At 34.3% G+C, this 15,010-nt stretch overlaps 1 protein-coding gene across 3 annotated transcripts; it reads right to left on the bottom strand.

The window, feature by feature from the left end:
• Positions 1 to 3,788: 3,788 nt before the first annotated feature.
• LOC148605994 (ceramide synthase-like) lies at positions 3,789 to 14,998 on the bottom strand. Of its 3 annotated transcripts, XM_088546074.1 has the most exons (5): positions 14,836 to 14,991; positions 9,523 to 9,609; positions 7,243 to 7,447; positions 6,209 to 6,304; positions 3,789 to 5,448 (listed from the first exon to the last, which is right to left on the bottom strand). In XM_088546074.1, the coding sequence occupies exons 1-5, from the start codon at positions 14,964 to 14,966 to the stop codon at positions 5,170 to 5,172; spliced, it is 798 nt and encodes a 265-aa protein (XP_088402200.1). In that variant the 5' UTR covers positions 14,967 to 14,991; the 3' UTR covers positions 3,789 to 5,169. The 3 variants fall into 3 exon arrangements, with proteins under 3 accessions (XP_088402200.1, XP_088402201.1, XP_088402202.1); XM_088546075.1 differs by lacking the exon at positions 9,523 to 9,609 and having other exon boundaries at positions 14,836 to 14,998; XM_088546076.1 differs by lacking the exon at positions 6,209 to 6,304 and having other exon boundaries at positions 14,836 to 14,992.
• Positions 14,999 to 15,010: the final 12 nt, after the last annotated feature.

Genomic DNA, 15,010 nt, shown 5'->3' with positions numbered 1-15,010 from the left:
TCGAATTCTTTTAGATCATATTATAGTAACGAAAAACATAAAAAAAACCACGTTAACTTAACTTATTTTGATATGCTTACAGCACTCGAATTCCTGTAAGACAACATTTTCGTACGCTTTGGAGAAACCGTTTATCGTCAATTGGAATTCCCATGGGGACCAATTGTGCACCACTTATTGTACCAAATGGTTCAAAAGTATTTATTTGAGGGTTTGCGGTAAAAAAGGTGATTAACCGGTATCAAAGTAGCGATTAATCGACAAATAGTGTCGCATATCCGGTATTTGATATCGTATGTTCGACATTATCGAACCGAATAATCGACAATTAATATCGGATATGCGATTATTTGTGAAATTTGCTGGATTAGTGGTTAAGCGCTATTATTTCTGTTATCGTCCATGTGGTTCAAAAGTTTTTTTTATCGATTAATCGATAACTGACCTTAGTCACCACGTTAGAACTAAAAAGGTAGGTGGCAGGGACATGTGTCAATCTGTGTGAATAGCATGTTGTCGGGGATGTAAAGCGTTACACGTTTTAGTTAATATATTTTATAACTTTCATTAGTATGTAATTGAAGAATGTTTATATTTTCTGAATATGTTATAAGAAATAACTCGATTTGGGTAGTTTACACCTATACGTCGCGGAGAGGTTTATAAAAATGAAAACTGGTCCAAACCAGATTATTAGGTATAACCTGTTAAAATATTAGAGACATTCCTTATCATTTAATCTCTCATGAATGGGAGTCTAAGTATTTAATAATTCAGTCGTGTAATTCCCATACAGAATACTACGTTTCCGCAGGCAGTCCTTTAATGACGTGCATGACACTTGTCTTGTACAGTTAGCAAACCTATTCGATGAAACGTATTGACATGTGTTGGTATAGTATCATGTTACAAAATGAAGTAAAATTCAATTTGTCTATTGGAAGAACTGCAAGAACTTGCTATTCGTGTAAGTAGAGTTAAAGCAACCACACTAACACACATATTACTGTCAATTTAAATTATATTAAGCTAAATAGCGATTATGCGATATTATTACTTTTGAACCGATGAGGACGTTGTGAATAATATTCCACCGAACCACAATAAATGTGATTAATCGGTTAAAAAACTGTAAATATCGCGTAATCAGTATTTTTTTCATTGATTAATCGCTTTATTGTATCGCATAACCAGAATTTTTTTGATTAAAGGACACTTCGCCGAACCACTAAATAATACTTTTGAACCATTCCGTACACCATAGACCTCTTTCTGTGCTGTTACGAATCACAATTTATAGCTGGGACAAATAAAAACCCCTCCAAACAACATATATTTGGTAGAAAATTTAATAACACATTTAGATATTAGGACGATATTTTTGGCTCTAAACAACGAGGACATCAATATTTATACTTAAGGTATATATCCTGTAGAACGGTCTGTGAATAAAGCTAATATTGATAATAAAGAATGTCCGTTTCTTGATCTTAATATTTATATCGATAATGGTAAACTTAACACTAAAATTTACGATAAATGGGATGATCTCATTCTCTGTCGTCAACTACCCGTTTTTAGATAGTGACGTCCCCTCGTCACCACCATATGGTGTTTACATATCACAATTTTTTTTTCTATTTGCTGGTATTTGAAATAATGTTTCGGATTTTAACGAAAAGAATCTTACCGAGAAATCACTACATCAAGGTTTTCGATATCACGAGCTCGTAAAAACACTCTCAAATTATTTTTTTCAACCGATACAAAGAACTCATTCTCAAATACAGATCGATGTACTTATGAAGGATTAATGCGTGCGGGCATCTCTCGCCCTTTGTTTTACGGTAATATTCTACACATAGCACGGAAAGCGCGATACTCACCCAATAAGTTAACTAAATCTCTGAATAGACTCATTCCTAAAGGATATAGTTATGGCATTGTTTTCAAATCATTAAGGATGGCTTTTCTTTTGGTATTAACATTGATTCGCTCACTGGGTCTTTACATAGATTTTAAAACACTACATTTAAAAGCAGTGTTTGGCATAACACGGGTTGTATCCTTATTGTATGACTTGTGATGTACCGTGGTTCTCAATCCCGCTTGGTAATTTACGTACGATGGAGCGTAACTTTTTGTATGTTAAAACTGGTCAGGATCTGGCATGTCAGTTAACTGCTACTAGTTCTTTGTTTGTACATTTGTGTAATTCATATTCAGTTTCTTTATTTCTGTAACAAGGAACTCTGACCTTTTTGAACTGATTTTTAGGTGTGTTTAATTGTGTAATATTTTTTCGACAGTGGCCAGATTTTAAAGGGGGAGGATTGTGATCACGCCAAAGTACTTCAACCCCGCCAAATTTTTTGCGCCTGTCCCAAGTCAGGAATTTATGGCCTCTGTATGTCTTGTTTCGTTTTCATCTTTAGTTTGTTTTTATGTTACTGGAATATATAGTGGCAACTCTTTCGCTGTAATAGTATTATGCTATTTTGAGGCCAGCTGCAGTCTGCCCCGTGGCGTGAGGGTTTCCTTCATTGTCATTCATTGAAGACCAATGGGTGGCCTTGGGCTGGCATTTTCATCCAGGCGGGGTTGTTTGTCTCTTTGACATATTCACCATATCAATTCTCGTCATACAAACATATCTTTGTCGACAGAAAACTAAATTTTGACATTTCCAAAGGTTTCTTCAAATCATTGTCATCGATTCATGGGATACGTACGTGTGATGAATGCAGAAGATATCGAGATATGAACATGTTGCTAATGTACACCTCATTTAGTTTTAACCATCTATTGTATAAAGGTCTTTTGAAGGCAAGTATCAAAAAACATCAATATTGCACACGTTTCAATGGGTAACCTCTCGTCAGCAGCAAACCTAAGAATCAAATACACAGGAAGGTTTCAATCCAAAAACAAATTGCATACAAGATTGTTATGCGCAGACTAAAGCAAAAATCGAATCAATTCACTGTAGATAACAGTGGGTGTTTATTTTTCTTTGTCCGTAAATACAAAAGAATCAAGAATACACAGATCAATAGATTCCAAGAAATTATTATATATGCTGACCGGACACCAAGACCTTGCAATTGGTGCACAGAGTATCATATTTCAATCTATGGCAAATATTTCATGCATGTTTGACCAATCGAACAGACCATACTCTGTACTAGACCGACGCAATGAGCCGGACCTTTACTGTGTTAGCTCATAGAAGCAACAGCCTGCAGGTATACATACCACCACACTCAGACACATTATTCTGACCCCCAGCCAACCAGTCGTCAACTATATAACCCTGAATACAGCATGCTTGATGGAGTCTGCCAAATACTGAAATATACTAATTAGTATGAACGGTTATAATTTTATTTTTTAGGTTTGTCTGTCGGTGTACTTGTTTCCTTGTCGGTTATTTACATTATTCTCCTCCTCATAGTCTACAAACCCAGGAAAGACCCTGTTCAACGGAACCAAAGAACAGGTCTAAACATACAGGAAGGATATCGTTCAGTGTAATGGGCTTAGTTTGAACATGCACCAAAAAAGTCATCTATAGCTAAAATTTGACAGAGGTTCAAAACCGAACTGTACACTGCTTAATTGATAATAATAAATAATATTGATGGGAACTTTCCGACATTCAGATGCAACTAATGGAGAACAGAAGACATTTTATTGTTTAATTTTCGACTACGTTTTTACGAAAACTTTAGCAACCGAATATGTAAAACATTTCCAGACTGGCATAAAATGACAATTTCTAAAACTAATTACTTCACAAGTATATTTTATTTCAATTAAACTTTTAAAAAAAATAGAAACAGCAGTGTAAAAGTAAACATCTAAAAAACATGTACGTTAAATAAACAAATTATCTAAACAAAAACTGATTGTCGAATCTAAAACAGTTAAATCTGTTAATATAATCTGTTAACTAGCAGCTAACCTCGGTTAAAACAATTACTAAGTACAACAGATGTACATGTATATAACAAAAGGAGCTGACGGCGACCACTACATGGGCAATTTAGGGAAAGCACCAATTAGACCAGGCGCGTAGCTGAGGCCAAATTGAAGTGTAGGCAACATTACGGCAGGGGGTCTGGGGGCCGCTTAAGGCCCCCAGCAGGTCCAGGGCGGAGCCCTCGTAGGGGGTCCAAGGGGGCAACCCCCCCGGAAGCTCCGCGGAGATAGCATTTTAGAGCATCATTTATGCCTCTCCTGGATGTATTTTATCTCAGAAAAAAATGGCAAAATTAAGTGCAGGCAAAAGCTTTTTTTGCCTAACGGCAGCTACGCGCCTGTAGACCCTGGTTGGCACTATTTCATAAAAACGAGAAAATTTAAATGAATGTTGTCATCAAATGATGTTAAAAGATACTAAGTTTCTTGTTGGTGTGACATTTCTAATTATAGAAACCAGGGAAATGGATAGACAGATATATATCTGCTGGCCTCAAAACTTTTGAAAATGATGGTTGACTGAAAGGGGCTAAATTCAAAGTTTTGTGTGGAGTATAGTATGGATCAACTATCCACCCTTCTGTCAATCAATACACTACTCCTAAACCACTTGCTGGATTTGTATGAAAGTTTAGAGGAATGTTAGAATTCATGTCTAGATGGATGAAAGATAATTATTGTGGGATCTCAACTTTAAATTTTACAGTGTGCACACAGTTTAGTGCAGCTCTATTGAGTGGTTAGGCATCATATGTAGACAGACATGAAGTAAGATGAAGACAGACCATCCAACTTAGGTTTTTTTAAAATGTTAACATTAATAACCACTTCTCCTAAAAGTTTATAGGATGGTTGATAAATCAAGGAACATGGTGTAATGTTTGTTCAATGCATGCAAGTGGAGGTGATCTGAATTAGAAATCCAAGTGATGTGGGGTCTTGTTTATATTTATTTGATACTAGCATCCCCCTAAAAAATAATTAAATTATTACTCCCAAAGCCTATTCTATAATGTTTACTTCTCCTTTAATGCTTCCTAAACTGTAGTGTATATAAAATGTCATTTGCAGATTTTTTTAGTCTGAATATTCAATCTGAAATATAGAAATTTGCAGCCTTTTTCAGTCTGTAGATTCAATAAAATATAGAAATTATTTCATATTCATCTGACAACATCAGTGGATTTATCAGTCTATAGATTTCTTTGATCTTTTGTACATCTTATAAAAAACTTTACATGCACCCCTGATCATAATTGCCATCCAATATATTTGTAAAACTAATATTATTAAACATCCTACATTACATTTTATAGGAATAGTCCATGGGGCAGATACCAAGGGTATGTCAGCATAGATTGAGTATTTCCAGTATAGATAAGGAAAAACAAGAATTCGAGTTATTGCAAATACTATTATCATTAATAGTCCAGATATGATGTACAGCGCTGAGTCCTTCATGTTGAGCTGAAAAGAAAAGAGAAAAAATAATAAGAATTGGCCTCTGTAAGGATTAGGCAGAGAGTGAAACAGGGTATTAAAAATCCCTCCACTTTGAAAGTGTAATTTAACTATTTGCACCATCAGCATCAAGGAAAAAGGACAAGATTTTCAATATCATTTTGGTAAATTGAGTTATACTTTCATTGAAATGCACTGAAAATGAACATTTCAAGGACAAATAACTCTGCCAAAAATCTATTTTTTCTAACATTCTTTTGAAAAACAAATCTAGTGATACAGAGAACCAATTGTTGTCTATTTTTGAAGAGAAATTATCCTTGAGTGAAATTATTTTGTCAGATAGGTGGGTTTTTGACATGGATTAACTGATTTATCCCATTTTGCCTGGTTCTTTTAATTACTTAAAACATAAAACAAGCATAAAACTCAAACTAAAAAGTAATAATATGGATGATTTACCATACATGCAACTCAATGTATTCTCTCGAAGACCAGTACATAGAAAATATGATAATATCCAATTGGAAACACTGATATTTCTTAGGAAGCCAACACAAGAAACATTGATCAAATTAAAATAATATTTTTTTTACCAAAAGATAAGAGAAGGTGTAATGGATTACATAATTAACAAACATGCTTTTCAACAAATACTTATTATCAATTGTATGTTAAACTGTATTTATGTATGGGTGAATTTTATGGTTTAATTTTATAAAAGGAAGAACTATATTGCTGTTTCCTGTACAAGAAGAAAACTGACCTCAGCTAATGCACCTCTGAATACTATAAAGGGTACAGCAAGTTCTATCTGGAAAAACACTCCAACAAAAAAATCTCCATACCCTTTCCTAAAAAACTGAGAAAAAGAAATCTTATGGGCAATTGTTTCTTTGTTAAGGACCTACTTCCAACCATCATACACATGTAGCAGAAAAAAAAATTAATTTTGTTATTTAAACCAAAAAAATAGGGCATTAATGGAACATTAAGTGATACACTGCCATGTACATGTAATGGTGAAAAACAGGGATGGCCAAATGTTAAATATAGCCAGACTCTATATTTTAGATTTTACTGAAAATTGAACCTAACCTGTATTTTGTACATGTACAAGTACTAAACAACAGTGCATAGTTTTAAAAAAAATTCTTGATCCATTCTCAAGTTATCTGGAAACTGACTGGGGAGGGTAGGAAGGACATACTGACACACAAATTTTCTTAGGGCACCACTTAAACCTTGCCACTTTGTGTTTCAGGTTAATACAGCATTATCCGTCCGTCCTTTTTGGTGTGCAAAAATATCAGATCCTGTGTCATTTTAATTTTTTTCAAGGGGAGATAATTTGTATATTGAGGGAAAAAAAACAAAATTTTGAAATAAATCTGGTTTAAATTTTAATTCACAATCATACTTGATTTTCCTTTACTTTTGAATAAATAAGGAAATGCTTATATGCATCATCTTTTCACTGAATTTTGCATTACTTCTAATGAATGATTATGCCCATAACTAATTGTGACAAAAACAATATTTAAAGCAAATTATTTATTGTCATATGATTGACTTTAAGCTAGAAAAAGGTAGTAGAATATTCATTATCTTCTGTCTTCTTATTAATGACTATTGTAAATATCAACACTTGATCTATAGGTATAAACAAAACAAACCACTAAATACATGTATTTCCTTACACTAATTGTGGCTTGTACATGAAATATAAAGTATCTTACGGAATGAAGATACGGAAAATTTCTTGTTTTAATGATCTGACACCTTAATAGTAATACGTACAATTATTGCTGGGTAAAATATCAAAGGTAGAGCGATGTGATGAACCATCATAGCCTTGTTTCTTACGAGAAAGTGATGCAAACCAAATGACAATGGTTTGTCCTGTATCTCTGTAAACTTGTGGTAATGTACATCATACATGGCACCAATATCATATAAAAAATATGGTAACCCAAACACAGCATAACTATTGGTCAACCAATGTCTAAAATAAAGAATAATTTTGTGGAGCCTACTGTTGCTTGTACTGTAGAACATACCATAACTACAATGAATTCCTTCAATGTGGAGCCTACTGTTGCTTGTACCGTGGAACATACCATCCTTCAATTTGAAGCCTATTGTTGCTTGTACTGTGGAACATACCATAACTACAATGAATTCCTTCAATGTAAAGCCTACTGTTGCTTGTACTGTGGAAAATACCATAACTACAATGAATTCCTTCAATGCAACAAAATCAAAACATGTTTGATTTCTTTAAAGAATTTAAAAAATAAATTCTCAAATGATTCTCATGATGGTTTATGAAACATTTGCTCTTTTGTTAACGAATCAAATTAAAGAAGTGTTCCAATATAACATTAGCACATGCTCTGCTATATAATGTATTTTAGTCTAACTATAAATAGCACACACCAGTACCGTTATAACATGTGTACATACTATAAATGGCACACACCAGTACCGTTATTACATGTGTACATACTATGGATGGTACACACCAGTGCTTTTATTACCTGTGTACAAACTATAAATGGCACACACCAGTACCTATTTCTTCACTCTTATGAGGCTGACTTTATAGCTGATTTGATCAGAAAGAAAGAATATCGTTTGGCTAGATCCTTCAATCTCAGTTTCCGCTATATAGATGACGTATTATCTTTAAACAATCCTAATTTCGGGGATTTGATACATCGCATCTACCCAAAAGAACTTGAGATAAAGGATACTACAGACACTGTGAAGTCAGCCTCATATCTTGACCTACACTTAGAAATCGATGGTAAAGGAAAACTATTGACCAAACTTTACGACAAACGTGATGACTTTTCATTCAAAATTGTCAACTTTCCTTTCATTTGTGGAAACATCCCTTCGGCTCCTGCGTATGGAGTGTTCATATCACAACTCATACGTTATGCCAGAGCTTGCCGAAACTACGCAGACTTTTTGTATCGCGCTAGAACTCTAACAAATAGGCTTCTGGAACAGGGTTATGTTGCTACAAGATTGAAGTCATCACTACAGAAGTTTTATGGTCGTCATCATGAACTCGTGGATCATTATGCTGTATCAATCAGCATCATGAAAACTGATTTATTCAACGGGTCATAGTTTACCTTTCCTCGTTTGTCTACCCCGGACTTGACGTTTTATGAGAAACTCGGCGGGTGTTTCTAGAAAAGCAGAGGACGCTTACCCTACCGGTGCACCTGGTCCATGCTCCCAGTTTTTAGTGGAGTCCGAGTTGCTCATTTACTTTTGTTACTTTGTATGTATGATTTTAGTTACTTTATCTTCTTTGTTGTGTGTGTCTGTTTTCCGTGTCTGGTCTTTGTCCCTGGATTATATTCTTTTGATTACTGCTATAACCTTGGTTCCCTTGATTACTCTTTTATTACCTGCGTACAAACTATAAATGACACACACCAATACTTTTATTACATGTGTACATACTATAAATGGCACACACCAGTACTTTTATTACCTGTGTACAAACTATAAATGGCACACACCAGTACTTTTATTACCTGTGTACAAACTATAAATGACACTAACCAGTACTTTTGTTACCTGTGTATTAACTATAAGTGACACTAACCAATACTTTTATTACATGTGTACAAACTTTAAATGGCACATATCAGTATTTTCATAATGTGTACAAACTATAAATGACACACACCAATACTTTTATTACATGCGTACACACTATAAATGGCACACACCAGTACTATTATTACCTGTGTACATACTATAGATGGCACACACCAGTACTATTATTACTTGTGTACAAACTGTAAATGACACTTACCAATACTTTTATTATATGTGTACAAACTTTAAATGGCACACACCAGTACATTTATAATGTACACAAACTATAAATGGCACACACCAATACTTTTATTACATGTATATCAGATGTTCTAGCACTTTAGCAACTTGTGTACTATGGTTATTTTTAATATTGCCATGGTTCAATTACCCACCTTCATGGAAAAAAGCTACAATGCAAACTTAAATGTATATGAAATAGTTTTATAATAATACCTGTCAGTCATAATATTATCCATACAAGAGCTTGCAATAATTCTTCCAACAATAAATGAAGCAAAAGCTTGTAAACTTGAGACTATTCTGAAAATATAAAAGTATAGAATATGACTGACTTCCCTTTCTCAGTATAGGACTCTTAATCAACAATGAAAGAAATTAAATGAGCAGTCATTAACTGACAAAATTTGATAGTACACAATGACATGAAATGACATTTGTACAAGGTGTGTCAAGGAACTTAAGGTAGATCCTAATACTGTACTTATAGTAAATACAATACGATTTTTCTAATTGTTCCCAAAGATGACCTTGAACTAACTTATAAAAATCATAGATCACAGAACATAATTTGGAGATAATAGAACCTAAATATAAATGATTTTTATGACATTTTATATTTATATACTTTCTGTAGAGAATTGTCACTGAATCACTAAATATTAAAAACTGATAGATAAAATTTCCTATAATTTCTATTATAAGGAACACTTATTAGACATTACTTCATGTTTCAGAAAGAAAATTTTAACTCTTTTTATTGTAATACAACAAAAAACTAAAATTTCCATTACATTTCTGAAGAACATTTTTCTGCCAATTATCTCCCCCTGAAAGACAGTTTTTTTAAAAATAATGTCTGTAATCATATCATACGATGTATATAGGTTCATGCCCAGAAATCTTTATTAATAATTAAAAGACATCATTTCAAACACTTTTTGCTCATTGAAATTCATACATGTACTCCTGTATGGTTATGCAAAATGACAAGAAAGAATGCATCGTGTAACAAGTATGATCTACCTTAAACACTACAAAAGCTCAAATTGAGAAGACACAGAATTTACTATTGAATAAGAACATCTTAGTTCAATGCTGGCTGTGGTTGCTATGATACTCACAAGAGTTATCAAGGGGACCAAGATTCTAGCAGAAATCACAAGAATGTACATGTAATCCAGGAACAAAGACCAGACATGGAAAACAAGACACATTAAACAACCAAAACAATGTGTATAGAGAATCAAAAGTAAATTAGCAACTTGGACTCCACTGAAAACTGAGAGCATGGAAAAGGTTCACTGGTAGGGTAAGCATCCTCTGCTTTTCTACAAACACCCACAGAGTTGCTTATCATAGTGCAGATGAATACAATGTAACAATCCACAAGTTCATGATGACTACCATAAAACTTATGCAGTGATGACTTGAATCTTGAAGCAATATACATGTAACCCTGGTCCAGGTGTCAATTTCACAAATAGTCGAAAGTGTAATATTGATTGTAAGTTATGACATTACGATGCTATTTTCTGTTATGACGTCATTACTTACGATCAACTTTACACTTACGATTTTTTGTGAAATTGATGCCAGAAGCCTAATTATAAGAAGTATAGCGTGATACGAAAAGTCTGGGTGGTTACAGCAAGCACTGGCATACAATGTAAAATATCATTTTATGAATTGCGATATGAAAACTACATGTACATCCATTGTATCCAGCAGGTCCTAAAGTGATGTTGCCACATATGAAAGGAAATTTGACAATATACAGTCCCTGAAACTAGGATTGTTTAATAATAATATGTCATCTATATAGCAGAAATTGAGATCAAAGTACTTGGTTAAATAATGTTCCTTCCTTTGGATCATATCAGCTAAAAAGTCAGCCTCAGAAGAGTGAAGGAATAGGGCAGTGAGTAGAGGTGCACAATTTGTTCCCAATGGAATGACAATCGTTAATTGAAAAATGCATTCACTACACTGGACAAATATGTTGTTGATAAAAAAATTCCAGCATTTTGAACACATCTTCGTTGGTGTACTTGGTAGATGATTTGGAATTATTTTTTTACAAAGTATGAGGGATCTGTACCAAGTACTTCATATCTGTATCTAGGTGTACTGCCTTTTCTTGAGCAACAACGATGTATGTTCTTGGATTTTATCTGCATATGGGGACTAAAAATTTAAAGGGTTGAAAAATCATGTTTAAGTTTTACTGTATTCTGATAGTAATCTTGAACTGAGGCTTTCTGAAAGATCTTTAGAATTTTCAGGATCCACAATAAATTAATATTACTAAGGGAGTAACAAGCGTCATGGTAGGACTGGAGACCCTCTTTTACGGCTGTGAGTATAGCGGTTAAAGTTTTGGAAGAGGTTTGGTGGTACATTTTGCAGATCCAGCTGTGTAGCATTGTTTGTATGGATTCATGTGGAGTTTAGGAATCCAATACATGTTTGTTTGTTGGGGTTTAACGTCCGAGCAGCAATATTTCAGCTATATTCAGACGATGAACATGAAATGGATGATAAAATGAACATGAAATGAAAAAAAAAGGATGGGTCACAAGGATAATAGGGTCGACAAATTTTGATTGCCAATGGAAAAAGGGGGAATGGGTAAGGTCGGGCAATTTAGCCTCCTGTGGCGGAGCGCAAAGGTTCCTACTCCTATCGAATACCCCAGCAGAGTTCTTTAACGTGCGAGAAACGTTGTATCTTTCCCAACACGGTGCACCACTATGGTTTGCGGTCAGGTTTTCCGTATTATAGCCTGACAACCCCAGCATGTAACACGCCAGGGGTACCCCATTCCACCACCTGGGGCACACATCCCAGTTGCTCTGTGGGCAGAGCGCCTAGCCCCTGGCTAGGTTTCTGAGCACTATTTAGTCGCCTTATACGACAAGCTTAGTGCTGCTGCAGGCCTATTCTTTTAACACCTGGACCTGCACGGGGCGGAATCCAATACATAGTTGGTAAATCATTATCACCATCTTTAGTAGAGAGACCAAATGAGGCATGACTGTTAGACTAGTGGTCAATTTCAAACACTTTGACTGTGATATACTTTTTAATTATCCATATAATATGTAAGGTGTAAGACAGAACTATTAATGGCTGAAAAAATATTCTGACGGATGTGACAAAAATTGTTCATAGGGAGATATATGATTGCACAGGTTTGGAGGCGCTATTTTGTCCTTTAATCATCGATAGATATGGTTATATAATTATTTACTTAAATAATAAAAATTCCAAAATTATTGGCTGTGAAGAAATGTATTAAGCTTTCCCAGAAGAAAGTCTCACACATCTCACTGAATGAAACTTTGCCTATAGCAACAAGGTGGTGCACTACAAACAAATGAGCTCCGTCCATCATAGGTACATTAAAATATCAGCAATAAATAGGCAAACATTGGCAGTGGGCCAAAATATGTCAAAATCCATAAACATGGCCTAAACATGTACACAAGAAACAAAAACGTTCTACATACATAATGTAGCAAATCAAATAGATACACATATTAACAACCGTTTGAGCTCTAAAAAATAGAACTGACAAAACTATCATTTCATTAAAGGGCTTAGCATGTGATATAAAAATGCAGTTTATTTATTAGGAATCATTTGCAGATTATTAAAATGCTCAAATTGATCATACCATATCAATTTGTTTGTTTTAGTCAGAAACATCATTGGAATTCATCAATTTACACTTGCTGTTTCTCAGTTTTCTGCATGCTTTTGGCAAAGTACAGGCTTTTGGTATATAAAGTGGCAATTCATTTCAAATGGAATTCAGTTTGTTTGTTGGTTAAGATTGACTAAACAAGATTAAAAATAATAAAACCGAAGAAATGAAAAGTAAAGAATAAGAAAGCCAAGAAATAAGTTAAGGAAACTAAAGCCTAGAAGGTCCTGTTTAATTTTGAAGCTTGTGGTGAATAAGTAAATAGTTTCAGGAAGGTTTTAGGACAGTTACAAACTACTGGGTTGTTCAATACTGTAATTTCTTGAATAGGGAATGGTCGTAGTCCCTCAAAAAAGTGGCTTGTAACTATCTGTTGGCTTTGTCGAAACAAAGTGTTTTGGAGACTAGATTGCTCAGAAACTAGATGTTCTGAGGCTAGTAGACTAGGGGTCTCAGAAACAAGGTGTTCGGCCTAGGTGTCCCGGGAGCAACTGTAACTTGGATTAAGGCCGACTTGTTGACTTGACTTGTAGATGAATTTTTTGTTTAGGTTTCGGGTTTATGAGATAGTTCACTTAACTGAGAACAATCAAGTATTAATACATGTACGTGTATGCGTCATAAAAATTGAAGACTGTGAAAACAGGTACAAATTGCATTTTAACTTATTTTGAATAAACATTACATGTTGCAAAGATTAAAGTCCAAATGAAAGGCAGAAGTCTCTTAATGATTTTGTTCAAAGTATTTTCCACTGACATTTAAATTATAGGAATCTGGGTCCTTTCGCCCCGAATCCTGTTCGCTCCCTGAGTCATTTCGCCCTGATTCCCTTTTGCCCTGGGTCGTATCGCCCCATTATAAATTTCCATGCAAAGTATGGGGAATCAATCTCACACACTATACCAATTCATATGCCTATGATGAAGGCAAATTTTATGTAAAGAATGGCATGGCAGTTTAGTAAAGTCACATTTTTTTTAACACAGGTGTTGCAAGTACGATGCTGCCATAAGTCACATACATCACATGTGACACCATGCTGCCACTTACTAACCACCTGGTCACAAGAGATACAAAAATCTGACATAATGGATATGAAAGAGTATGAATGCAAATTCAATACGACCTTTAATTTAATTACCAATAATTGACACCTTGTACATTTGTAAATAAAATGTTCTAATCAATCTCCCATTCAATTAATTAACGACTAATTAAATCATATTTACAATTGTGGCATAAAACCAGATATATTTTTGTTATAACATGTTGACTGAAGCCAGCTAGTTTATTGTTAAACAATATCCTAATGCCAATTAAAATAATAACAATTTATAATAAAACTAATTAATCACTTTGCTATTATGGTGTCAAAATAACAAAAGAAAGTGGATTATAATTAAAAGCATTAAAATTGAAGTATATATTTTTTTAAATGATATGATATTTTATAAATAATGTGATATTTTATTAATGAAAACAGTAAAATACAATCGGGGCGAAACGACTCACCTAACGGGGTGAAACAACACGGGGCGAACAGGTAATCGGGGCAAAACGACTCGCTTATCAAATTTAAATTGTAACGGGAGAGCATGATTTGAATCACAAAATTATACTCCGCCACCGAGAATCGAACCCTAGACCGCTCAGTGACAAGCAAGCGACAAACCGATTCGGCCAAAGAATTAATCCTTTAAGTCAATTAACTGGTTATTTAAATCTCACTATTTACCTACTACAAGTTACAACGCAGGTTGGCCGTCCTGCCACAAAACATTCCTTTTTTGAAAAGGGTATAAATAATCAAAACTTACTTTAAACTGATGTCACACAAAGAAGAAATTGGTACTCTCCGGTCATACTGAGATACCAAAAACCGTTTTAACAAAAGATATGTAGTCGTAAACGTTACTCCGCCGGCGAGAGTCAGACCGGCTAACTCCATCTTTGTTTACACTTATGTATAATCCAATGAAAAGTCTTCTTTCT

The sequence above is a fragment of the Perna viridis genome, chromosome 9 (genome assembly GCF_037379345.1).
Source record: "Perna viridis isolate PV_CMFRI_1.1 ecotype Kerala chromosome 9, ASM3737934v1, whole genome shotgun sequence".
Classification (NCBI taxonomy): domain Eukaryota; kingdom Metazoa; phylum Mollusca; class Bivalvia; order Mytilida; family Mytilidae; genus Perna; species Perna viridis.
Note: the sequence above shows the minus strand (reverse complement) of the source record. Positions and strands in the feature narration are given on the sequence as shown.